Here is a 26,795-nt window from a genome sequence, read left to right as displayed (position 1 = left end):
TTTAAATTCAAGTGAGTTGGTGGATGCTTCCACCACCACAATGTTTTTATTAAATAGCAGCCACCGTATTTTTAATACGGAATAGAAAAATACCTGACAAACAAAGGTTATGCTTAATGAAGCCATGCCAGTTCATTTCCTTACAGGTAACCGTGAATGGCCTTTTGAGTTGAGTAAGCACCTCTCTTAAACCCTCCTTTACTCTAGATATTGAAAATGTCCGATTTCATCTTCTGTAATATTACTGTAACATTTGATGGGCTCTTGCAATTTCTAGAACACCACCATATGGCAGAGGTGTGATTTGTTTTTAATAAAGAACAATTTTGGAACTTAAAAGCAGTAATATGTCTGCTTGGAAGCACTTATATTGGAGATAAACTAAAGCACAAGTATTCCATCTTGAGAGCTTGTACGCCCAAGTGGCATAGAACATGTTCTTCAAGGCTAGGGAGACGGCTATCAGACAGGTATCTGCATTATTTTATGCTGGTATCCACTTCACACTACAAAAAGGGGGACAGAAGCAAACAAGATTAAATTCTCTCTAATAATGGAGAGAACTTATCAGAATCAAGCACCTAGAAGGGCTTTTTACTATTCTTGCTGAGCCTTTGGCCTGTTAACATAAAAAATAACCTTCAATTCCTAGGAAACACTGCATCCCTTTCCTGCAGGTACTCTTGCACTGAGAGAAAGCCTGACTAAAGCTATTAAGGCCTTAATGATGACCCGTTTCTTGATCCCGCTGCAGAAAATCCACTCTGCTCCAAGGCTGCACAGAATGCGAGGGTGGATGGGAGGCAGGGATGTCAACAAGCACCTATGAAAGCTGGTAGCCCGAGGCTCTCCAAGGAGCTCCCCTCCCCCCACAACACAAATTGGCAGAGTTAGCTTTTTTGTCTTGTTCTTTTTTTAGAGTGATAAGATTTCAAAATCTTCGTCTTCTGAATCAAAGAATCTTTCCAGTCTGTCTGCATCAGAAGAATCTGCAAGACAAAACAATGAAAAAGAGGGTAACCATTATTAATTTAACCCTACTCATATTCTTAGAGACAGTTATCAAATCAAGAACACAACTGGACGGAGTTTGTTTCAGGAGCCAGCAGGAAATAAAAGTATTGCTCAGGCAAGAAGAGGGGGAAATTGATCAGCAACACACCTAGGCCCATACTTGGTATACCTAGGAGACGACACTGATGGTAGCATATTTAAGATTATGTCACAATGCTGTATCCTTACATTGAAATAACTACATTCCCTTGCATGCTACACTTGCATAGGAGTACAATTTACACTACACAGACTTCTAGCTTTTGTTTTGAAAATTTGAATGTGTGGCTGGGTATATTAATAGTGATATGCAAGTCTATTCTTCCTCTTCCATGTGCAGAGGAAACAACAACTTGGTTATATTGGAGTCTTCAGTGCAAAGAGGGCAGTTGTAAATGGATGACAATAAGGCAGACTCACTAATAGTTTGCTAAGGACGATATCACAAGGAAAGATTTGGGTACCAGGTAATTTAATAGATCTGTAGTAAACTATTTCACCTTAAAGTTATTTTTTAAAATGTTCATACATTTCTCTGTTTAACCAAACTGCTAAACTAAATAAGGGAAGGGCTATAGCTCAGTGTGATAGAGCACGTGCTTTGCATGCAGAAGGTCCCAGGGAGAGGAGAGTCTCTAATACGCCGTATCCTATGGGCTCTCCAGTCCACTCCCTGCCTACTGAAAGGTAAGTCAGCAAGACAAGTTCAGAGGCCTGTCTCGCTGCTTTTTGCATTTTAAACAGAGGAACAAAGGTGAAATCGCTTCTGTCCCCGTCCCCGTCCCCCCTTTGGCTCTTGACAGCAAGGTATAAGGTAAGTGGAGGGCTCTGAACTCTTATCTTGTCTATCAGGAGCACAACCCACAGGATAGACTAAGGGAGATTAGTGTAGCAAATAGTAATAGCATTTCTGCGAAGGAAGATGTTGGGTTCATTCCTGCTAATGAGAGACTATCTCAATGGTCACTATATTGAATTTGCACAAGAGGCTCCATTTTGTCAGTGTTTCTGTACAGGGCTGACTATTCCAGAACTGCAAATGAAGTTAACAATAATCTCACTGGGTTTTTAAATGCCCAGCGCCTCATGTACACATCCAGTGCTGATCCTCAGACAAAGCAGATGCAAAAGCTATCACAATAATTATGCATTGGGAGTAACAAAAAATCCATAAGCTCTGAAATGCCCCCTTACTAACCCTTTTAAAATGGCCAAATTGGTGAGCATTACCTGGAGTGAGATTCAAAACATCAGGGCTAGAGAAGTGCGAAGGCTGATGTTCTACTAGCTCAAACATTGGCAAGGCTCCTCTAATCAGTGACAACTGTTGGAAGAGAATGGAAATGGGGTATGTTAGCTGGGCATTTTTAATCAAGGTGTCTGTTTAACTTGTTAATGCTGGACTGACACACTTTCACTACTATGTCACAACTTCAGTTATCAGTATATTTATTTATGTATTACATTTATATCCTGCCTTTTTTCCTCCTCAAGGAATCCAAGGCAACATACATAATTCTCCTCCATTTTATCCTCACAACAACAACAGGTAGGTTGGGCTGAGAGTCTGTGACTGGCCCAAAGTCACCCAGTGACCTTCCATGGCTGGGTGGGGACTAGAAACCGGATCTCCTGACTCCCAGTCCAACACTCTAGCCACTACACCATAGATTATTTTAAAATCAGAAATCTGCCCAATTTGGTGAGAGGGTAGGCACTGGCAGTAAAATTCAACTTCCTTGGAATTTCAAGGGATGGGAATTGGCATTTGTTTTTGTTTGTTTCTAGCCCTTACAATTGCAAAAATATGCTTGTGTTTAGGGGCTAGATGGAACTACTTAATAAGATTTGTAGTGGTTTCAGAAGCCCTGTACACTTCCTTTCACCTCCCCACAATTAGCAGAACAAAATTATGCACAAGAAAAATCATGCAAATGTATTTAAGCACCAAGTACAATAGCTATGCTTATGAAATAGGAGCAAAAAGTTCAACCAGCAACACACCCAACTACTTTGAGTGTCCTAACTGGATAAATGGAAATGACTATTCATATGAGATCTGAAGCCCTTAATTCACATTTCTTTTCCTTCTGGATTCACCACTCCCTCCATTTTTCATTTTTTCCTATTTATTTGAAGTCCTGAAGAAGAAGGGAGGCAACTATTTCCTAACAAGTTACCAGATGCAATAGTTACAGAATGCCCGATGTGTCTTTTAAGATAAATGGGGGGTTTCAGGCATTGTTACTGTATTTGTATTTTCCAGATCTGTCTTTTCTAAATGCTGAGAAACCAGTTTCTTAAAAGTGCAAACCTGTAAGAATGCTCACGACCCTCCTAAAGCACAAGAACTGAGAACCAAAACTATCATACCGTTTTGACCAATAGTATGCTTTTTTGTTAGAGTTTCCATCCCAGTGGCCTGTGGTGCAACCTGAAATCTCTTTTTCACCTAGTACAGCCTGCATTGTACCACCAGCATTCTTCCACTAAATTTTACAAACTGCAAACTTTGGGGACTTCTCCATCATGCCCAGCTCTTGCTCTGCTCTCCCCATATCTACCCCAATTTTTATTTTTTTACGCAATATGCAGCCTGAAGAAGAGTTCTGGGGTACTCAAAAGCTTATTCACACTTTGTGAAATTTTAGTTGATTGTAAAGGTATCACTGCCTCTACTGAACCAACACAGCCACCTATAATCTTTGTATGCTTACTGTTGTCTTTCATTCTGGGGTTTTCTTGATGATACCACCCCAAGTGTGGAACAATCTCCCCTGGGCTGCTTGCCTGGCACCCAGTTTGATGAGCTGAATGTGCCAGGCAAAGATCTTGTTATCTGCCAAAGCTTTTAAATGGCTGAAATCCAGAGAAAGTTTATCTTGCTTAAAAGCCCCACTGAAATCAATAGAGTTAGCTGTGACTAATTTATGTCCCATTAATTTCAGTGGGAAATAGCAAGAGGGTGGAGAAGGTGTGAGGCTCTCCTGATGTTAGGCCTGCAACTCCCATCAGTCCTAGACAGCACAGCCAGTGGTGAGGGATGATAGGAGTTATAGTCCAACAATATCTGGAGGGCCTCACATTCCCCATTCCTGACTTAAAATGTGACTAATGCTTTAGATTTAGGCCAATGTTCAGTAACGTCCCTGCTTCTCTTTTAGGTTTTATTTGTTATTTTAGTGTTACTGCTCTTTTTATATTTTGACATTTTATGGATTTGTATATTAAAGCTGTTGCTAATTTGTTGTCATCTTTTGAAATAAATAAATAAATATTTTTATTTCATTTTTGTTCTAAGGGACATATTGAGCTAATTTATTGTTATCTTACAGTGTGTTTACTTAGAAATGAAATACGTTCCATTTTATTCAGTTGGGCTTGTTCTCAAGTAAGCATGCATAGGATTTTGTTTGCAAGCTGCCTTGACTTTAAAAAAATGATAAAAGTGGGATAGAAAATGTTAAATAAATAGTTGAAAAAATATTGTAAGAGGAATTGCACAAGAAAAGCAGGGAAAGAGAATACAATACATTTCTCCAGAGTATTACAAACTGAACATTCATCTATCCTAATAGAGCAAAACACTAATGTCTTAGCTACCAGGAAAAGGCACGCCTCAAAACAGGTCAAGCAAGGATGATAATGGCAACACAGGACTTGAGATTAATGCTGTACTTATTCATATTTATTAGTATGTACTATTCAAAGCTGAATTCATGATTTATACATTTTAAAGGCAATATCTTATTGTCCTTTTGTACAAGGACCTTGCTCAATACAAACCTTCTTTATTTGCCGGCACCAGTCATTGAAGTCTTCCTCGCTGTTGCAGAAGAAACCCTGCAAAAAGAAAGGCAACATTTTTATTGGCCTAGAATACCTAAACAGAAAGTGCTTGGAAATAATGTTTAATATAAAGTGAATATATCTTCAATATTTTTTCAAAACCAGCCACATTTCAAAAGCTAGAAGATTAGTACAGGAATGTGTTTGTTCTATATGGTGAGAAGATGGAAGAGACAAGTCAGCACAACACCAGTGTCCTTCTAGGGAGAGGAATCAACTAGGAGCAAATAAAGGTTGTCCCAGATCACAGCCCTCAGTTGACCTGAAAGTGAGCTGCAGACACACACGCTCACCACTGCAATCGAAGGATCAAGTTCTGCAATGCTCATTCTGCAGGGTGGATGCTGACAGTGGAAACTCTCATCGGGAATGTAGCAACTGTCCATGGGCTCCACTGCAGGCTGAGTAGTGTGTGGATCGAGATAGATTAGTTCTTCACCTAAACAAAAATAGACAATGAGAAATTATATAAAAAAGGAAATACAATACTGAACTTCCCATGGGAAGAGAGCAGATCATGTGCACACTGTTAGATCAAGACTGGGAAAGTCACAGACGTCTTAGACACTCACAAAAGGACATATTGAAAAATTGCACAAGGAGGTAATCCATGGTGGATCACTCAGTATTTCCCACAATTAAGCCTGGATCTAAGCAAAGAGGATACATAGAGATTGGTCCTTTAGCAAAGTATTTTTCTTTAATGGTGAGGTGTGCCGTATGATGTGGCAGTGCACATCTGATACAATGCTGTTCTCTTGGTAGGCTTAGAGTGGCAGTGCAAACTTTTAGCTAGGTAACTCACTGATGTACTCAGTATACATGCTCCTGGGGATAACAGTTACTCACCTACATAGCCAATGAAGTAATGAGCACTATTAGGTTTTCCTCCAATGACTCCTAAGGACTGAGGCATCATAAAACAGTGCTAGAAAATAACAGATACACAACGAGTCACATAGCAACCAGCAGAAATTAGAGCAGCCATCCAAGGAGAGAGGAATACATAATTAGAAAAATGGGAACACACACTGGCCTGCTGAACATTCAGAGGGAGGGAATGTGGCTTACTGGCAGCACACACTCAGCATGCAGAAATTCCCAGGTTCAATCTCTGGCATTGCCAAGTAGAGCTGGAAAGAAGCCTGTCTGAAACCCAGGACAGCCCCAACCAGTCAGTGTTGATGGTACTGGGCTGGATGGGCCAATAATCTGACTCGTTTTAAGGCAGCTTCCTAAGAGCCATTTTGAGGACAGAGAGCTGTTACACTGCATACCCTTTTCAAAAAAGAGCAAGGTAAAAATGACTTAAAGTAATCTGAAAACTCGGGTGAAAGATAACTGACAAATACTGTCATAAAACAATGACTACACAAGCTCCATAAATATAAAACTTCGCAGCACAAGCCATGCATAATTACTCAGAACTAACCCCAACTGTTTTCAAAGGGGCTTACTCTCAGTGGCATATACATAGGACTGCAACCTTACTCATAAAGGGAGAAATGTAAGCACTTGAATGATTAAACATACGTAATTAAATCAAACATGCATTCTACATAGTTCACTGAAGCAGGTATCGAGACGACTCTCCATCCAACCTTAACTGCTCAGCTCACGCAGCTCATACACACTAAGCCTGCAAACACGATCGCTCCATCTGTGACAATCTCCAATATCCCAACTGAATTGCCACAAGTGGTTCATGTGTTTCAGACAAATTCACCCTTACAACGGAGCATGAAATTGGTCCTGAGCAGACCAGCACTGACGACAGTAGATTATTACAGACAATAGTGCTAAACTGTATGGAAGTATGTATAAACTGGTAGATTTAATAATGTGGAAGACATATCTGGAACTGGATTATATTAACTATCTCAGTAGTTCAAATTATTTGACTCCCCTCCCTCCCTACCTTCAGGGTTTCAATATAAGCTTCATTGATGTCTGTGAGCCCAAGGCGAAGAGGTATCAGCAGCACTAAAGGTTTCCAGAGCAATAGCCTGTCTGTACATTCTGCTCCATCTGGATACCCATTAGAAAGTATGTCTGATTCTGCAACAGGAAATGCTGAAGCTCCAGGACATGGACAGCTGAGCCTGCACAGCCTTCCTACCAAGACATAAGCAGAAACGGTCTCAGCAGAGGTGTCAAACAACTTCTAGACATAGAATACTCTAGAGTGCTTAAGAGAAACTGTTTGTGAAGGTCCCATCAACCCTTTCCGTCACCCTATCTGCTGCAGATGGAAGCAATTCTCCAAGGTATCAGGCAGACATCTTCATCAAAGAGAGAGTACACCTCTACAAACAACACAGTCATACTTACTTATCTCCTCCATCACAACAGTATTGTCCATGGCTATGTGTACTGCCAAGGAGCTCCATGTATCAAAAGTGGCAAGTTTTCTAGAGGGGGGAGAAAGAAAAGTTAGATGCAAATGCGTTAGAGAAGAGACACTGCAACTAAATCAGGGATTTAAAACTGTCAGGAGGTCTAGAGAGCTGCCTGGCTGTGATCACGTTGCATAGGTCAGAGTCTAGTTATGTAGTACAATATCAGATGGCAGCATCCCAAGTCTCACCTTTCATATTATTATGCAGTATTGCACAGGCTTTTACTGTTCTTATTGTTCCCAGTGTGTGCATATATGCAAAAGTTCTGCTAAAGGGTCAGAAGCCAGAAGGGGTCTAGGCATGTCTCCCAGGAAAAAATAATGTCTACACAATGCTGTCTAGTTTCCTCACAGCCTTTCCCCCCTCTATACATATATGGGGCAGTATCCAATGTTAGTCCTGTGTAGAGAAACCCACTGAAATGAATGGGACTTACTTTACTCAAGGCTAACATAAGCCTCATTCAGTTCTATGGGTTTGCCCTACATAGAACTACCCATGGACTACAATCCCATTCATTGCTTTCACTAAAACACCTACTCCTTGCAAAATACATATTTTGACCTGGAATAAATTAGAATTGTATGTCGTGATTTGGAGAAATGTATTCTGATCATATAATCCAAGTTTTCCAATTGCAAAATATTCTGATTCTTGGTTCAGTAAAATAGCTTCCTAGCCTACAGTTTCATAAACCCAGGTGCTGAACAGAATACTCACAAAATGAGCATCACAGGATCATTCCCATTCCCCTTTACCTCAAAAATGCCCAAGAGTATACTTGCAGTTGAGACACAAAAGGAAGTGTTTGCAGAAAAGGGATATTTCCAAGGTAAGGAAGCAGTATTGTTAATTGCCAGACTCTGTCGGAAACCCAGGAAACACTGTCCCACAAACATCACTCTACTTCACTATACCGTATTTCTTCGATTCTAAGATGCACTTTTTCCCCTAAAGTAACAGCTCTAAAAATTGGGTGCGCCTTAGATTCGATGGCGCCTTAGAATCGAAGAAATATGGTAAAATTGCTTTGCTGGCTGATTGGAGCCTACAGGGCGCCCCGTGCAGCTCCGGCCCTCGTCAGCCGCGCCGGGACGACACAAGAGGCTCCAAGAGTCAGGAGGCTCACCCCCCCCCAAGCACCGGATCCCCCCTCCAGCCACCGCGCCGGGAAGCGCGCGTCCCGCCTTGAACCCCTCACGCCCGCGGAAAAACCTGTTCTGCTCCACCTAAGCTGCTCTCACGCGGCAGCTCCATTGTCTCTCTCCTCCGTGCAGGCAGGCAGCCAAAAGAGGAAGTTCCTGCAGCAGCCGCAAGCCGGGACGAGGAGCTAGGAGGGTAAGCGCCTGTTTTTTGCTAACCCCTAAGCCCCTCTCAGCCCAGTGGCGCCAAAATCCAGCTGCCCAATAAGAATTGGGCAGTCTCTCCCGTTGCTCTGCCTGCAATCACTTCCTCACACCCAGGCTATGCCGTAGTCCTTAAAGTGGAGCTTGCTCAGTGACAACTAGGGTTTTCTGTTGGTGGTACTGAAATTAGTGTGCATCTTTTTTCCCCAAATAAACAGGTCTAAAAATGGGGTGCGCCTTAGATTCGATGGCGCCTTAGAATCGAAGAAATACGGTATTAATCATTCAACAGTCAGAGCATCATGGGCATGTAAAAGGCTCCCGGGATACCTCACTCCTTAGGTCTTCTCAGTGCTGGCCCCATGGTTGTGAAACACCTTTCCCAGAGAGACTTGCCTGGCATCTACATTATAGTCTTTTCAGCAAGAAGTGAAGACCTTTTTATGTCAACAATACCGGGCTAGAAGGGCAGAGTCTGACTCAGGGTGCCGGTTCGCATGATCACCATCTGTTGTGGTGCAGGTCTTAACATATTTGTTGTTGTTGTTGTTTATTCATTCAGTCGCTTCCGACTCTTCGTGACTTCATGGACCATCCCACGCCAGAGCTTTCTGTTGGCCGTTGCCACCCCTAGCTCCCCCAAGGTCAAGTCTGTCACCTCCAGAATATCATCCATCCATCTTGCCCTTGGTCGGCCCCTTTTCCTTTTGCCTTCCACTTTCCCTAGCATCAGCCTCTTCTCCAGGGTATCCTGTCTTCTCATTATGTGGCCAAAGTACTTCAGTTTTGCCTTTAATACCATTCCCTCAAGTGAGCAGTCTGGCTTTATTTCCTGGAGTATGGACTGGTTTGATCTTCTTGCAGTCCAAGGCACTCTCAAAATTTTCCTCCAACATCACAGTTCACAGCTCTGATTCTCAGGACTGAGGCTGGAGCTCTGTCTCTGACCTCAGACTTGGGAATCCAAACTATCCTATTGCTCCTCAGACGCTATCTAGGGGCCACAGGATTGCTCTCTAATTTTATGGTTTCAATTTGTTTACTTGTAAACTGCGCAGAGTATTTTTTTAATTTGGTGTACATCAATATGAAAAATAAATAAAAGGATCTAGAATAGCTGTGAAAATGTGGCTAAAATTTCTGCCTGTCCTGTCTTTGTGCCAACAATTTGATTCATCTTATACAGACCATCCCTACAGCACAGGCCCAAAGACTCCACAATTCTCAACATTCCAAAGGGGACACAACATTCCAGAGACATATCTTGAGTCGTGGGCCTCAAATGCATGATTCACCTTTGACTGATGGGGGCAATTCTCATTTGGAAGGAAAATGAGAAAGCAGCACTGAGCAGATTCTCCATGATTTGTCACAACAGAGGAGGGAAATCAACCTTTGATTCACTATGCATGAATACCTCCAAACAGATTTGTGAACTAAAGAATACCCATGAGAGTTTTGAACCACCGAGCACTTACTTGAGTACTTGTGCAACTGTGTTTGGTCCATACCACTGGCCTATGGATTTTCCCTCTCCGACTCCCATCTGGGCTGCAACAAACAAATTGTAATTGGTCCACAATATTACTCAAGGCCCATTCTGTACCAGTATGGGTACTTAACTAAATTGAACAGGTACTGAGGGTTTGCTAACACTCCGAAGCCAAAACCTCATTAAAAATAATTATGAGATGTCTCAAACAACAGTCTTTTTACCCAGCTAAGAAGGTATATTAGTAGGCTTTCGAGAAATGCACTAATCACTCTTGGGGTAAATGGGAAAGCTTTTGTACTCAGCAAGGATAAGAGGTTTCCAGGGACATCAAGAAAAGTATAAAAAAGGTAAATTCACAAGACCATTTTCTCCGACTGAGAGGTAATTTGCAGCTGCCAGAGAAAGAGAAACTTACAAAGAAATCAGTCTAGTAAAAACATCCAACACTCCCTGGCATCAGACATATAAACAACCAATTTAAAAAACAATGTTACCTCCATGAGTTGGCTTAAGCTGAATACCTGCTGGACCCTTTGTCAAGACTTTGTTTCATGCGAAACTCAGCACAAGGGTAGTAGCCAAGGGCAGGGGTGCAGAATCAGGCCCAGGGGCCCAACTCCAGCCCTCTGGCAGTGCTCCAAAGGCCCCACCCTCTTCTCTTGGCTCCACCTCCTTCCCCCTCCCCTGACCATTGATCTATTAATGGTTTGTTGACTTTTGTGCAGGGTTTTCCCCATTCCAAAAATGTTGAAAGGCCTCTCCTAAGGCTTAGTTACTGGCAGGAAGGGTTTTAAGCTGAAATATGCCAGTAGTTTTGGTATTTTGGCCCTGCTCCTTTTGCCTCCAGACCACTGGAAGGTAGCCTCTGAAAGCTTCTCCCAAATGAAATTTGGCCCTTGGACTGAAAGAGATTCTGCCACAGTGGGATAAAAAAAAGAAGCATTCCTAATAGCTCTCCAATGATTTTATTTCTCAAGGAAAAAGGGGCTAAAGTGTTTGAAAGGTTTTTCTTAATATGCTTTTATTCAGCGTGCTTGCCTCTGAGCATATGTCTTTCTACATTCTGAAAAACAGATACGCCAAGAGTTCTTATTTATACTGTTGCAGATGAAGATTTAATTCACTGCAGACTATTCTGTTCTGTAGAATAGGGTATCTTGACTCCAGACTTCTTCTCTGGCACAACATGTAGAATATTCATTAGGAAATGAATATAATCTACCGCAATTACACATACTCTAGTATTGATTGCATGAACTATGAGGGTAAAATTCAGGTGACACATGCATTTGCAAGAATTAAATTGCAGTTCTGTATATGTTTTTGTGGCAGTAAGTCACCCTGAACTCAATGGGGCCTATTTCTGAATGGACATGTATAGGATTGCACCATTATTGAATTAAATGTTATTCTGAAATGGCTGCCTTGTTCCACAAAATAGGAGATCTGGATCACTGCCATCACCATGTTTCCTTCTTTTTCAAGATGTATACACTGGCCTTTCCTTCTAAACGGCAGAAACAATATATGCTGTTTTGTTCATTCACAATAAATGTGAGGCACCTTTTTGCTTTCAGTCCAGGGCTGCATTCCTTTGGGGCCAAGTGTTCAGAGGCCCCATAACGGCAGTGGGTGGGTCTGTGACTAGTAGTGGATGGGGGCAAAGCTGGCAGCCGGCTGCATCAGAGCCAAAAGTGGGCAGGGATATTCCCTTATTCTTTCTGCCACACCCTTCTCTCTTCCCCTCCACATCCACACCTTCCCCCAAGTGGTTTGAACCTTCCTTTGTGACCCCCACACTCACTGCTGCTCAGCTGTTTCCTGCCATTCAGCTGTGCAGTGCAGACATAGGAGACATGTCAACCTCCCCCTGTGATCTCCCCCCTGCCCCCACTCAGCTGGATGGCAAAGAGAGGACTAATCAGCAAAGTGGGAAAGTTCTGCAACTACACAGCCTGTTCCCTGCAGCTCATCTTTTCCCTGCCCAGCAATCTCCCATCCCACATTGCTCAGCTGATTAGTAGGAAATAGTTGAGCAGCAGGGAAATGGGGCCAAGCAGTAGAGAAGGGACCTCGGAGGAGAGGCTGGCAGGCTGGTTGGGAGATTCCATTGGCCAAGTCTAGCCCCTGGGCCACCGATTCCCCATCCCTGATTTACAGCAACAGAGACTGGTGTTAGTAAGCATGAGTTTACATCAGAACATCCCAGGTTCTTAACATTTAGAAATGGTACATTTTAAGTAGGCTTCTTTGAAAAATGAAACCAGAAGAATCTACTACTGACAGAATATGCCAAGGAGCCACTTCTATGAACACAGTGTAGGTAACCATCTTACCTATTTGATGGATTGAGTAGTAGCTGTCTTTTTTGTCAATGAAGGCATTAAGAACATTGTAATAGTTGTCCGTCTGTTTCTTCCCTTTCAACCACCTCCAATCTGAGACACAAAAGGAGATGCTTTAAAACCATGTTCTCAACTCTGCACTTTATTTGTTTTAAGAATGTAAGAAGAAGGATCAGACCAAGGGCCCATCTCATCCAGCATCTTGTTCACACAGTGGAAATGTACAAGTAAGACATCAGTGCAACACCACCCTGCCTCTGATACTGGAGGAAATATATAGCCATCAGGACTAGTAGCCATTGATAGTATTACCTTCCATGTATTTGTCTAACCCCCTTTTACAGTCATCCAAATTGGTGACCATCACTACATCTTGTGGTAGGAAATTCCACAGTTTAACTATGCACTGTGAGAAGAAGTATATTCTTTTATCTTTCCTGAATCTTCAACCAATCATCTTCAAGAGATGACTGTGGGGTTCTAGTATTATGAGAAAGGTAGAAAAATGTCTCCCTATCCACTTTCTTCACACCATGCATAATTTTGCATACCTCTTTCATGACTCCCTTTACTCACTTTTTTCCTAAGATAAACAGTTCCAGACATTGTAACCTTTCCTCACAGGGAAGTTGCTCCACCTCATTGATCAATTTAATTGGCCTTGTCTGCACTTTCCCCAACTCTACAACATCCATTTTTTTAGGTGCAGTCAACAGAAGTCTGGTTATTTCCTCGGCCACCATTGGTTATTTTGCCAGCCACAGAGTTGCAAAGCAAGGGTGGTCAAAAAGGTGGCTGCCACACTAGTCCTGGCTGGATAGATTTTCAGCGGCAATGGCAAGTGGGATACTAACGGGAGGACTGAGGAAGGGGAGTGCAGGAGATGAATGAATCAACTCAGCATGGACTCAACACTGATCCTAATCCACACCAAGTTTGATTATTATCATGTTGTGTGGGGAGTATCCCTTAGATAAACAACTGTCAAGTTTATTATTACCCCACCACTGACTATCCTGTGGTTCGAATGCAGCCCATGTCATGCAGTTCTTGACAGCTGTTTTTTTAAAGGACATTAAATTATTTGTACACACTAACATATCCTGTCCTCTCACTATCATTGCATTTGACTTACCTCTGCCTAAGTGCTTGCAAACCATGGCCTGAGCAAAGATCATCTGTCCACACCTTAACATGCAGCCCCAACCAGTGTCAGATGTAGGACCTGTTCCCCCTGCAGCCAGCAAAAAAGAGCACAGAAACCAAGCTTTTAACCAAGTGTGCGACAAGTAGTGTGAACCAATAGGAAGTGTTTTTTTTTTGTATACCTGGACAGGACTTGGAGGACCCAGAAGCCAGGATATGGCTGCAACCCTATGCACACTTATCAGGGATTACACCACACTGAACACAGTGCGACTTACTCCCATATGAACACACATTAGATAGCACTGCATCGCACTGAGCCCTACCTATACTCCTGCCTCCAGTGTTGTGTTGGTGCCTCCAGCTCAGTAGACTAAAGGCAAAAAATCAAAACAAATGAGAAATTTAATATATAAAGAAAAAATACTTTATAAAACTATTGTTATAAAATGCAAACACCCTGGATGTGATACAAAATAGCTTGGGGAAATTACACTCCTTTATAACCATTTCAGAAGTCACAACAGAAAATCCCGAGAAGTCTGTTATCAGATGTTTATACCATATCTATTTCCAACAGATAAACCATCTAATCCTGTGATACTAGGGGGGAAATGACAACTTCTGGATGCATAGACTGAAACCTTTACATTCCATTGTCATTCATTTTTGCCTATCCATTGGATTAGTTTTTAAAAACATTGCACAGTTATATTATATGGAAGGTATCTCCTTCCTAAGAACTGTCTCTATCCTCATCATTCTTAGAATTACCACTTTGGCTTCCAGTATTCTTTGAAAAACTAACAACCTTGAAGGCAGATGCCAAGAAATGTAAGCTTAGCTCTGTTTTGTCAGTCACTTTTTAACCTATATGTAGATGTGCAACAAACAAGAGAAGCAGAAAGGCAGGCTTCCAAACAGCATACAGACTCCCTTGCAAAACAAATTTACTTTGTATTCTGCAATTTCCATACTTGTTCATATTTCCTATGTTCAAAGTGGGAGCATATTTCCTTTTTTCCCTATGAATGCTGGGAATGAAATCAAATATCAGCAACATACCAGAAGCAAATGTAAATTCATTTTCTGAACCTAGACAGCCAAACACCAATACATTTCTACACACCCCAAATGTTAGAATGGCCTATCAAATACTGGAGGGCAAACCAACACAAGACTGTTGGCTTTACTAGGCTATAGCAAAATCAGGTATTCAAGAAGAAGCCAGCCTCATTTACACTATTATCTGGAAAATTAACCTTGCTGCTTACCAATGGCTGGAAAGTTTTTTCTGTATGTGAACCAAAGACGAGAGGTCACGTCCAACAGGATCTCCTCTTTCTCTAAACAATTGAAAATAACACATATCAATATCCTTTCAGAAAATGGCATCATGCTAATTCAATGATACTGTCATTGACTTAATAAGCCAAGTTATCAGGAATAAGAAAATGTTCACTTTTAGCTAGTCCCATCAAAAATCTGGGCTGCAGACTAGAAAAGGCACAGGACATACTATTACAGCATATGTGTGGATGAACACTTTTTAACATTTCAGCTTATCTTGGGCACCTTTCATTCTCAACTTTTAGGTTCCAGAGACCAGAATTATATAGGGATATAGGGAAGGAGGGTACTCTCTAACATCCATATCTGAACAATGACTGCTTTCTTTTTTAAAAAAATATATTCATTAAAGCACATGGGAGTAGTTGAGAAAGGGGGGAAAAAGAAAGGCAGGGCTGTTAGAATAAGATGAAGACTACATTCATCATCCCATGTCAAAGCCTACAAAGAGAAAATGTGAGATAGCAGGGTTCATGGCAGCAGACTGGAATATTTATAGCTCTTCAAATTACTTAAAATACTTGCAAAATAAATACCTGTTAATACACTATATTTTTTCCCCAGGATCCAAACAGGTTCTTTGGTCTCTGGGAAGTCTTCATACTCAAACCTGAGAGTATCATACGTGAGGGTAGCTGTTCAAAAACAAAGAACACACAAGATAGTCACCAGCAGCTTTTAAGGTCTCTGCCCCATCCAAACACAAAAGATGCAGAGAATAACAATATAACAGAAGACTTCTGGATGCTAAACAAATAATTAATCAAATAAGAATTACTCAGAACTGAACCCAAACAATCTCTTTCTCCTCTCTAGGTTCCATCACACCAGCAATTTAATGCACTCTCGCCATGCCTGGTGTGCGGTTTTGCAGCATGGTACTCACATGATGCTGTGCCTGTCCTGCAGACACCCTACCTCTTCCCCAGCGTTTTCTGTCTTATCCTAGAACGAGGAAAGTCTGGATTATTTTCCTCAAGTGCATTTAATGCACCTTGAAGCCTCCATGGAGTGCTGTTCTCTCACTTTTTCCTTTGTTGGGGGGGGTGCGCTTTGAAAGGAGAGGGTGGGGTGATTCTCCTCCTCCAGCACTCTGTGTAGAACGTCCAAATGAATGGACTTTTTACTGGTCCAACCCCACCCTCATTGCCCGTAGCTCCCTCATTTTTAAAGATAAAGAAATGAAACTTCGGACCTTGAGAGCTCTTAAGTAGAGCTTTAGCCATGCAAAGTTTGAATCAGATCGGTTCATCCCTTGATTTTTTGGGATTTTAAATTACCCCCCCCAAACTATTTCCCTGATAGTCCACCAATGCAAAATTCCACCTGTTTGTATTTGTGAATGATCCATTTTCCTTTACTTTGATAATGCAAAGTTGTGCATCTCCAATTCATAAAACAGAGATCTGCTGGTTCCCTTACTCAAGAGTAAATCCCATTGATTTCATCTGTGTTTACATCCAAATCATACTAAAATCTGTTGCATGCTTACCTTTGAGTAAACCCCATTGAACAGAGAGACTTACTTCTGAGTAAACATGTATAGTACTGACTTTTAATAGTGTGATCACTCAGCAGCTTTTTTTAAATAGTCTAAAACAGCAACCTGGAAAGAAGTGCTCTGCAACCATATGCTTACTTCTGAGGTCTTCTGTTTACTCAGAACTCTCTCTGAGTAAATTATCTAGGTATCCGACCCACACCCCCAAAATGACACACACCCTTTACAAAAATAGCTACCACTTTAGAACCAAACAGCAATCATCTTCTCAAAAATGTATATGCTGTTCAGGTAATGAAGGCACTGAAATCCAGCCTTCCCCAAATGCTGGTTCTAGTATAGGAGCTCTGTTCTCGGTCTGCTTCTTGCTGGCAATCTGTCCCATCATTCTTATTGCTACTTGGAGGTAGCCCACGAAGTAGGAGAGCCAGCGAAATGTAGGAATCTTTGTGATTTGGTAGCTAAAGTGCCACAGTAACATTGGCTAAAACCTATTCTAAACAGCTGAACAAAGTGATGCTTTCTGCAGCAAGTTTATTCACGTTGTTGTCATGTGCTATGAATCAAAGATAATGGGATCCTCTGATATATTTTATACCTATAATCGAAGGACCAGATATTTAACTGCTGAATGGCATCATAACAAAATGAAAAACCTTCGCAAACCTGGTGCCCTCCAGAATATATTGGGCTATAACTCCAACCATCCTCCGCTACCACGGCCAATGGTTGGGGATTGAACAGCTCGACAAGAAGCCTCAGGACCAGCAACAAAACGCACACAGATTGCTCCATGTCAAGCTGGATCTTGTTTTTCCACCGCATACTCTCAAGTGGAATCCACTGGTTTTCAATTAGTGGATCACGCCAAAGTCACCCACTGCCCTTTTGTTTGTTTCGGGGTTTGTATGTGTGTTTTTAAGAGGGGTGGGGAGATGCAGGGACTGATGGGAGCAAAGAAGGCTTGGCAGGGGGAAGTACATAGGGTAAAAAATAGAACTGGGTCCCATGTTAATGCAGGCTGAGGTTTTAAAAAAAGGCAAGACCACAATTTTCCTCAAGTGAGAAGGTTGGAGTATTATTTAATTTTGAAAAACCACTGCCCCTTCAGGGATTCAGATTGCAAGGAAGGCTCCTTTCTCCCCAGAAGAAGACTATTTCTCATCACATTATGCATACACAGGCTGGATCCATTTTGGGATTCATGCTTTGGAAAGCTTCACAGTGCAATGGAAGAGCCATTCACCTGCAATTTATGTTAATCCCACCTTATGCAGCACTCATCAAGCTTCATGTAAACCCTCCGGCAGGAGAGGGGGAAGTGAATCATGCTTTCTACTACAGGTGCCACCATTGTCGTAAATATGAAGGACAGAATACCTCCAGCCTTCACTACTCCTTTCCACATGTCCCTATATTTTTGCATTTTTCTCTTAGAATCACTTATCTCAAACAGACTGCTCCAACTACCCTTCAATCTTCTGTAGAGCAGTCATCCACAACAATTCCTAGCAAACGTAGCTTTGTTTTCCCTTGCTTCACAATATAATGCCATTAGACATTAAACTATATGACAAACTAATCTTGCTTGGGATCTCCCACCTGTCTAAACACCACAGGTTAAGGCATGTCAGGAAAAGCAAAGTGAAACCTAATGAGAAAATGACTGCATGGGTATTATTTCTCTCCTGATACACAGGTTACGAAGCTGCCATACATAGCATTTTTATTAGAAGCAAAATCAGTACTCCCATACTTGTTTCTTATATTACATTTTACTTATTTCCCCAATGTATTCATAGCCACATTAGAAAAAATAATATCAAGTAGTCTTGAGTAGTACACACAGAGTATCGCAAGTAGCAAGAGGCTAAATCCCATACAAAGAGAAAATTCTAGGCCCCCTTAATAATAACAAAAAAGACTAGAGACCTGTGTGGTATCCTCACTTTTCTTATGAGTTGGAACTAGTCAACAAGAATAAGTTAGGCTCTGAAGTAAACCTGCACCTCAACATCACATCTGTCTCTTGTTTGCCCTCATTATTTTATAGTCCAAAAATCAATAGATCTCCAGATCACACATTCAGTTCAAATTTCACATGCTCTGCAACCTCGCCTTAGAGGGCATCATGTCCTGTGGGCCTTGTGATTCTGTCTGATATTTTATGCAAGAGGTTCTGAGAAATGCCTGCTGAGCCTTTTTCAACAAAGCCATAAATACCTAAAAGTAAATTAAGAAACAGTTCAACTTTCCACCTTGATTCAGACCCATCAGGTCCTTGCTGTGAAGCCTTAAGCATGCCACATCTCATACAATTACAGTATACATGTAGTACATTTCAACATACAAATCACACAGCAGTGTTGTTTTTTCTTTGCTAAATACCAGGATCAACACAGAGAACAAATGACTTGAGAATAGAATCTGCCTAAGACGAGCAATGACATTAAAGTGACAGGTACGTTAGAATGTCTTTAAGAGAAAGAAGAAGGGCAGTTTATTCCGTGCAACAATGACCTAACCCACATATAGCTTGAGAAACAGCAATACATCTCTAGGCAGAGCGCTAATATTGCAGGTACCTGAAAGATACCAAACCCTGTTCATTAAAGAAAAAGAAAAAGAATCTTGGGAGTCATTCCTATTTCTAAAAATGTTATAATTTATTTGATAAAGTTCTGTCAATATTTTTGTCTGAACAGTCTAGTTGTTATGAGTCCCTTTGTTTTACACCCCCCTCTATCTTTTCTACTTTCCCATAAAAAAAAGAAGAGAAAGCAGTCTCCGATCGTACACTGATCTGCAATGATCAGTGAAGTCAGACAGCCGAGAAGAAAGAAAAATCCCATACGCTTTAGGCCCTATAACAACTTGTAATTCAGTTTGCTAATCAAGTAACCCAGTTGATTCATGCAGGTTCTTTAGGATAATTAAGTAAAGGCACAATAAGTATGCTTAGAGAAAAAAAGGTCCTACATCTCCCAGCATTCCCCAGCAGCCAGAAAGTCCTATGGCCATTTTTTCTGTCTAACATAGGATTGCACCTTAAGCAGAGTTGCTTAGCCGGTCTGCATTACTGCTAAGCAGTGCAGCAAAGGACTTTGAGGGCCTCTCATCAGATCCTTCTTATCACAGTTAGTTAGAGCATCACCTAACTACCAGCTTTGTGCATGTATTATTATTATTATTATTATTTATTTATTTATATAGCACCATCAATGTACATGGTGCTGTACAGAGTAAAACAGTCAATAGCAAGACCCTGCCGCATAGGCTTACATTCTAATAAAACCATAATAAAACAATAAGGAGGGGAAGAGAAAGCAAACAGGCACAGGGTAGGGTAAACAGGCACTGGGTAGGGTAAAACTAACAGTATAAAGTCAGAACAAAATCAAGTTTTAAAAGCTATAGGAAAAAGAAAAGTTTTTAGCTGCGCTTTAAAAGCTGCGGTTGAACTTGTAGTTCTCAAATGTTCTGGTAGAGCGTTCCAGGCATAAGGGGCAGCAGAAGAAAATGGACGAAGCCGAGCAAGGGAAGTAGATATGATTGGAACCACAGGGCAGCTAGATTTTCTGTCATTAAATACCACCAAGACTTACTTTCCTTGCTAAACCATGTGCAGACAATGTAATGAATGAACTGACCTGGCAACCCGATTCTAAATACATTGATAAAAAAAATACTGCATTTCCTAATCAGCAAGCATACCCATTAAGCTACATGCCAAGAACTGCTCTGTGTTAAAATGTAGCAGCCATTGAAATATTGTGGCCAAGAAAGTAGTATGTTGTTAACCAGAGGGCAGAAAGATGAGCTCAGGAATCACAGACACATGGTTCAGATGATTAGTTTATTGTGGCAGCTGTGGAACCTTTCACCACATGATCACTGGCTCAATTTTGACCTTGGACATTGATATTAAGAAACTGTCGCTAGATAGTGATGGTCTCATGACTGACTTATGATTCCGAACAAGAAGTACTACCAAAAGTGTGCTTTGTTTTATTTTGATGGTTACATAAAAGACAGACCACTAGAAATGAATGGGGCATCCTCCAGAACCATATTCTGTAGATCAAGATGAGAGACTGATTTGTTTACATAGTGATTGGGTTTGGACGGCATACAAATACAACCTCTGCTCAGTAGTTGTCAATGTGAACGTGGTGAGTGTGGGTTATGTGAGGGTTAAACAACCCTCACATAACCCTAAAACAGACCATGGGTTATGTGAGTGCTATTTAATTCTTGCATAACCAATGCTCATCAGGTTCACATGACACAACAACCCCCAAGCAATAGTTGCATATTCAAAATGGTGGCCCAAGTGCTCTGCATGCACCACAGCTTCACTGTGGCTTAAATTACCCGTGGTAGGCTGTCATGTCATGCAAACAGCCCCACTGTGAAGCTCTGTCTATACATATAAGAAATTAATGCTGACCTGTAGCAAATGTTTTCCTCATCCCATACCACACAGCACGTTCATAAGACAAAAGATATCCTGAAGCAAGCATCCCATTCACATTGCCACTGTGATAAATCTGAGTTATGGAGCCCATAACATCTGGGTTATGGGGCCAAAGTGTTTACAGACATCTGGCAACTTTAACTCAACAAGTATACACTATATGAGGAAGAGTTCAAATGAAGTAACTATGGCAATGACCTGGTTCATACAACATGATCAACCATAGGGGGTTGTCACCATGGGCTGTTTTAGAGTAGCACATTGTGACGTCTGAACCCAGAGCATTTTTTGTTCATCATGAGTTGCTTTCCGTGAACAAGCCACTCTGAGAATCCATGTGACATCTAAACTGGGCAGGGTGTTTGAACCGGGCAGTGCATCTTCATGATGGGTTATCAAGAATAGCTAGAGATCCACCTGGCAAGAGTGGTGAAAACCCCTGCCATTCCTTGCAATCTTGCTAGTGCCAACCCCATTCTCCCTCATCCCTTGTCCGTGCCCTCCACCATGTGCTCCAAAAATCAAGAAAAAAAGAACACCAGAGTGCCCCAAAGACGTTCAGAAATTCTTAAAAAATCAGTCTTGTGCAAGTGCGCACATTTGAAAGTTCAGTGCTATGAAATTTGCATAATTTCCCCTCCACTTTACTGCTCTGCCATTGAATTTGCATGTCTTTACAATTTGCATATATTTACCAATCCCCCACACTCCCTGCTCTGCCTTAAATTTATGTATATTTATCAATCCCACTGCCTGCCCTACTTCCCTCCACTGTTTACCTTGAAATTTGCGCATCTTTACTGATCCCCCTCATTGCACTGTAACCCATATGTATCTTGCAGCTAGCAATGGAGAACAGTGGAGGGAAGCTACAAGTACAGGAGAAGGGGCTTTTCAGACAGATGCAATTGCTCTGGTAGTATGTGAAACAGCCTTTCTATTTGTTTTTGAAAGGTGTTCGCTAGCAAGGCAAACAGGGAAGAATAAAATTGACAAGAGGGGGATATCAGTTTACTGGGCTAAATAGTGGACAGGAGGTCTTGCGTTCTTGCACACTTACGGAAAACTCCAAATAAAATAATAATAATAATAATAATAATAATAATAATAATAATAATAATAATAATTTAAGTTTGCAAACACATTACTGCATTCATAAGGGCTTAGAAAATTATATGCATCTCACAATCTGATAGGGGAGTTTTCCTCATGAGCTGGCAAGCTCAGGGACCAATTGCAGAAAGGGTGCTCACATAGGGAATGAGGAAACGGAATTTCTGCTGTAAAGGCACCTGGGATACATGTCTGGAGTGGCAGGAGAACTGAGGGGGAAATAAGCCATGGCAAGGCGTAGAGCAGCCAATCATCTGTCAGGAGTAACTAGCAAACTACCAACCTACTGTGGCTTATTCTCAGAATGGCTTAGCTTGACATTGCATGTCAAAGAAAGGTCAAGAAATTAACTATAATGAGGAATTGCCACCACACTCCTAGAAATGGTACATGATTCTTGACACACTCTATGAAACATCAGCAAAGCAATATGAACAAACTCAAAAGCTCTTTGAAACAAACCCCTACTTTTAATATACTGTAGATCCACAGTAGCCCCTAGCAGGGCCAGTTGGCACCTTGCTGGGCAACCTGAATAGTTTTAGCTAGCCTTATATCTTCCTTTTTTGTCTTCCAAAATGCATACAAAATTCCTTTCCCCCCACTTGTTTTTTTGAATAAGCTGACTTGTTCCAACCCCAAAAACAAAAGGAGGAGAGGCATCCAATACAGGTCAGAAAAAGGGAGAAACGGGACAACCCATTTCTCTCTTTTTCTGACTGGTTCCAACCACCTTGGGCTTTTGAGTTGTAAGGTACCATCATTAAGAAGGTGGTTCCAGCCACTAGGTAATTTTCTGGTTTTCTGGCTAGACCACTGACAATAGAAATGGAGGCTATCACAGTATAGGACCTATCTCTGCAAAGGGGCAGCCTTTTACTGATTAGAGGTCCCCATAAAGAGTCCCTCAGTCCTTCTAGAACGTTTCCTATATATCATCCACCTGGAAGCCGGATGCGTTCTTTCTCACTCTCTTTCTCAGCCCATCCTTTCTACAATAAACTCAGCAGCTGAGTTTGGACAACATGCTAATCAACGGTTGATTTCCATTTTGCTCCTATTACCGCACCCCCATTGATTAGCATGTCGTCCGAACCAGCATATGGTCTAGGATCCAAAAGTATCGTCAGGTTGGTAATGTGACTAGATAAGTCAGACTGGCTTATTTTATTTGGAATTCTGTGTATATCTGTGATTGCTGCCTCCCTTGGTTTCCCTCCCCTCCCCAGAAAATAAATGCCATTTTTATAGTGGACATTTGACTGTTGTTTTAAAAGGGATTTTTCATTAAACTCTTCCCTACACAAAAGATTGCATGGTTACAAAGCTACCTCTTGTGTTTGAAGATTTTAAAAAGAGTTTGGGTAAACTTGCTATTCCTAGGTTTTGGGAAGGAAAATCCAAAGCGCCTTTCTTTTTTTCTTAGGTCTGGGCTGAAGGGAGAGGACTTTGGCAACAGCGCTCAGAAACTCCCCAAGCAGCTGGACAGACCAGGGTGTGTCAGGAGGTTCATCCTGATTGGTGCCAGCCTATTGGAAATTATTTTCCTGAGGAACCCTTGTAAAGAAGGGGTCCAAAAAAGAAGAAAAATTATCCCCCCTCCAGGACTTGTAACACTCTTGTTCTACCTGTTTTGTAACTTCCACACCTGGAGTGGAAAGAATACAGTCTCTTAGTAACATAAAAATCTTAATCGTACCTTGATGAAGGCAGTCAAAGATCAAAGCAAAACACACCACAAGTGTTTCTCTAAAGCCTGCTACAATAAAGCAAACGACCCCAATTACTGAGCCACCGCTTCACTATCTTCAACAGCAACTTCAGGGGCAACTGGTCCTTAGCAACCAATGTTAAATGGAGCATTCATCATAGTTCCCTTTTCACAAAACTAAGCAAACTTCAGGCTAGTTGCAGCGCATTGGAGATATAACCCAGCTCATAAAAGTAGTAGCAAAATATGACTGAGATAAAATCAGAACCTAGAAAACTCAAAAGACTATTAATCACAAAATGCAACAAAATGTCTATTTACATGGGGTAATAATTGTTAGAGTAGACCTATTGAAATGAATGGGACTTCAATTAGTCATGTAAGCCCAATTATTTCAACAGGTCTACATGCAAGCAACCAACAGAAAGCTAGAAAGAGCAAAACTCTATAAGGCTGCAGTCCTATATTAACTTACCTGGGCATAAGCATCACTGAACACCGTGGTACTTACTTCTGAATAAACATGTATAGGAGGGGAGCTTTACATTTTTGCCAACACTGCAGTCCTGATTAGAATTGGGTAAGAGGGGGCACATCTGTTTTTTAAAGGCACACTAAAGCTAAGAATGTGCTGCTGGCAGTGCTTTCCTTTTTAGGAAGGCATCCAGTTCATACAATTTTAATTTGCTGTTTTGATCAATTTCTATTGTTTGAATATTTTTAAATTTTTGATTGCTGTTGCATTGTGGTTTTCTGCTGCTATCTTTGTGCTTTCTGTTATGTTGTAAATTGGAATGGTGGATTTTCATAGTTCAATTATTGACTTTGTTGTAAGCTGCCTACTATAATGTCTACTAGGATTCCTCAGACCAATAGGATATATATGTTTTTAATTAAAAAAACAACAACTTCTTGTCTGGTCTGGTCCTTAGATGTGAAGCTCACTCAACAGTATTGGGGAAGTCACTATTTTTCAGCCTAACCTACTTCACAGAGAGATTCACTCTGAACTCCTTGAAGAAAAGGTAGCAGAACACAAATGTAATCAATAGTGGATTGCACCAAATATAAAGCAAGGAAGACCCAACAATTTGACCTGAACTAGAAAAGCTTCTTCCACAAGGAGAGTCACTAGTAAGTGATCACTGACACAATTCTGAGTTGTTTACGAGCATTCATATCAGACAACAGTGAGGAGCACAGATTTGTATAGTTTAGCAGCCATACATTTTGTACCATGATTGATCTGGAACAGTTGATTATCATGTGACAACTGATCACATGACACTAAAGAAAAAGAAAAGAAACCCTTGCAGTTCTGTCAAACACTAAAAATCAGTTAACTGTGATATATATGGGGGCTTTCAATACAGGTTAGCACAATACTTACTGCAGCATACTCAAAGATAATGTATTTGGATTTATTTCTTAGTTATCTCGTTTAGACAAAACAACCAGCAGCTTCAGCTTTTATAAAGAACATCATACATTTTTTTTTTCATCTGAGGAAAACCAGGGAGTGGATGGAGAATGAAGACTTTACCCCATTCAACATCTTATTCTTTACCATTATCACAGAGATTTTTTCGGTGTCACTTTGACAGACAAAAACATTAGGATCAGTTGTCAGACAGCCCTTACACACAACATGCCAGGTCCAATCCACCGCAGCTACTTATGTAGGAAAGCAATACAAACATTTGTTCCTCAGCTAGAAGGCCATAAACAAGACATCTGACATGAAGTTCCACTGATCTTTTGAGTTCTTATCAACTTTATAAAACTTTACCCCTACATAATGTCAATAGGTCAGGGCACCATGTGGTGATGAAGCACCAGCACTGTAGTCTGTAAGCCACACCGTCTGCTCAAGTTAAGAAAGAAAAGAACATGCTGGCATGAGCAGTGAATGCATAAGAAACATACAATGCCATGGCAGCTCTCTGTATTTGAAAAAGAGAGAGTGGGAGGCGAAGTAGCACGTTGGCCCGACTCTTTTTGACAACTTTACCCAGCCACCACCTCTATATACGAAGCGCGTCTCTTTTAGATGCCACCTCTTAGCCCCACGGAAAAGACCCTTCTTCATCCCACCCCCTGCCCCCACACTGAACAATCCTCTCACCCAGGCACAGAGACCTCTCGCTAGCCCACTCCGCAATACAACCCTCTCCTGACAAACCGTCCGACCCTCTTTCCTTTCGCACACCCACTGCCCTCAGCCCCAAATACAAAGAACCCCCCACTTCTGCCCCCCCCCGAGTAGCCTTCCCACCCCAGATATTTCCCCCCCTTCTCACCCGCATCCATCCTGCCCCCACTGAAGCGTCAGGGGCGGCCACGGCTATCTCCTGATAGACACAGATCACCACAGCGGCGCACTCTAGCCTACTCGTCCTGTCAACCCGTCTCTCGTCCAATCACAGAGCGCCTCACCGCCCATGTAAGTGGCGGATAGGTCAGTTGAAGAGGTCAACAAGCTCCTCTGCGCTGCACCGCTTCCTCCTGCCACTTGGGAGATGCCATTTTGCTGTACGGAGAGAGTGCGACCGTCAAACAGGCTCATTTAGGTCCGACTTCTCATTCTACTGAAGTGGGAAGAACTTTTTGCCCTATCTCCACTTTATGTTCCTAACCCCTTTGAGCCGTACAACTACCACAGGGTACAAAAAGGGCAGAGGCGGAGGCTGCCATCTTTCTGTACGGAGTATTCAAGCGCCACCCCCTTTCCCAATATGGCGTCTCAATTTGTTTACGTCAGAGTTTTATTCTAACGATGTAGGCCCTAGCAGAGATCAGCCCTGTCTGTCTTTAGTTCTCACGAGAGCGAATTAGATGGCGAGGTACAAAACAGTGGGGGCGGGCGCTTGCAGTTTACATAGCCAGCGCTGCTGTGACCAAATACTGTTTGAGGGCCGCCCTATTGAATGACAGCTCTTTCCGTACGGAAGTTAGACTTCAAGGAGTGGCGAGACTGCTGCGGTGACTTGACTGGCTTCGCCATCTTGTT

General features: G+C 41.7%; 1 protein-coding gene across 1 annotated transcript; it reads right to left on the bottom strand.

Annotated features, from left to right (window-relative positions):
• On the bottom strand, positions 1–26,188 carry ATG4B (autophagy related 4B cysteine peptidase). The gene is made up of 13 exons (XM_063132274.1): positions 26,086–26,188; positions 15,520–15,618; positions 14,908–14,979; positions 13,623–13,721; positions 12,479–12,580; positions 10,126–10,198; positions 7,234–7,313; positions 6,821–7,017; positions 5,752–5,830; positions 5,196–5,341; positions 4,840–4,896; positions 2,284–2,377; positions 1–989 (listed from the first exon to the last, which is right to left on the bottom strand). Exons 1-13 carry the CDS (start codon positions 26,093–26,095, stop codon positions 916–918), a joined length of 1,182 nt encoding a protein of 393 aa, XP_062988344.1. The 5' UTR covers positions 26,096–26,188; the 3' UTR covers positions 1–915.
• Between the last annotated feature and the right edge of the window lie 607 nt (positions 26,189–26,795).

This window comes from Elgaria multicarinata, chromosome 8 (genome assembly GCF_023053635.1).
Source record: "Elgaria multicarinata webbii isolate HBS135686 ecotype San Diego chromosome 8, rElgMul1.1.pri, whole genome shotgun sequence".
NCBI classification, from domain to species: Eukaryota; Metazoa; Chordata; class Lepidosauria; order Squamata; family Anguidae; genus Elgaria; species Elgaria multicarinata.
This window is presented reverse-complemented; position numbering and strand designations above follow the sequence as displayed.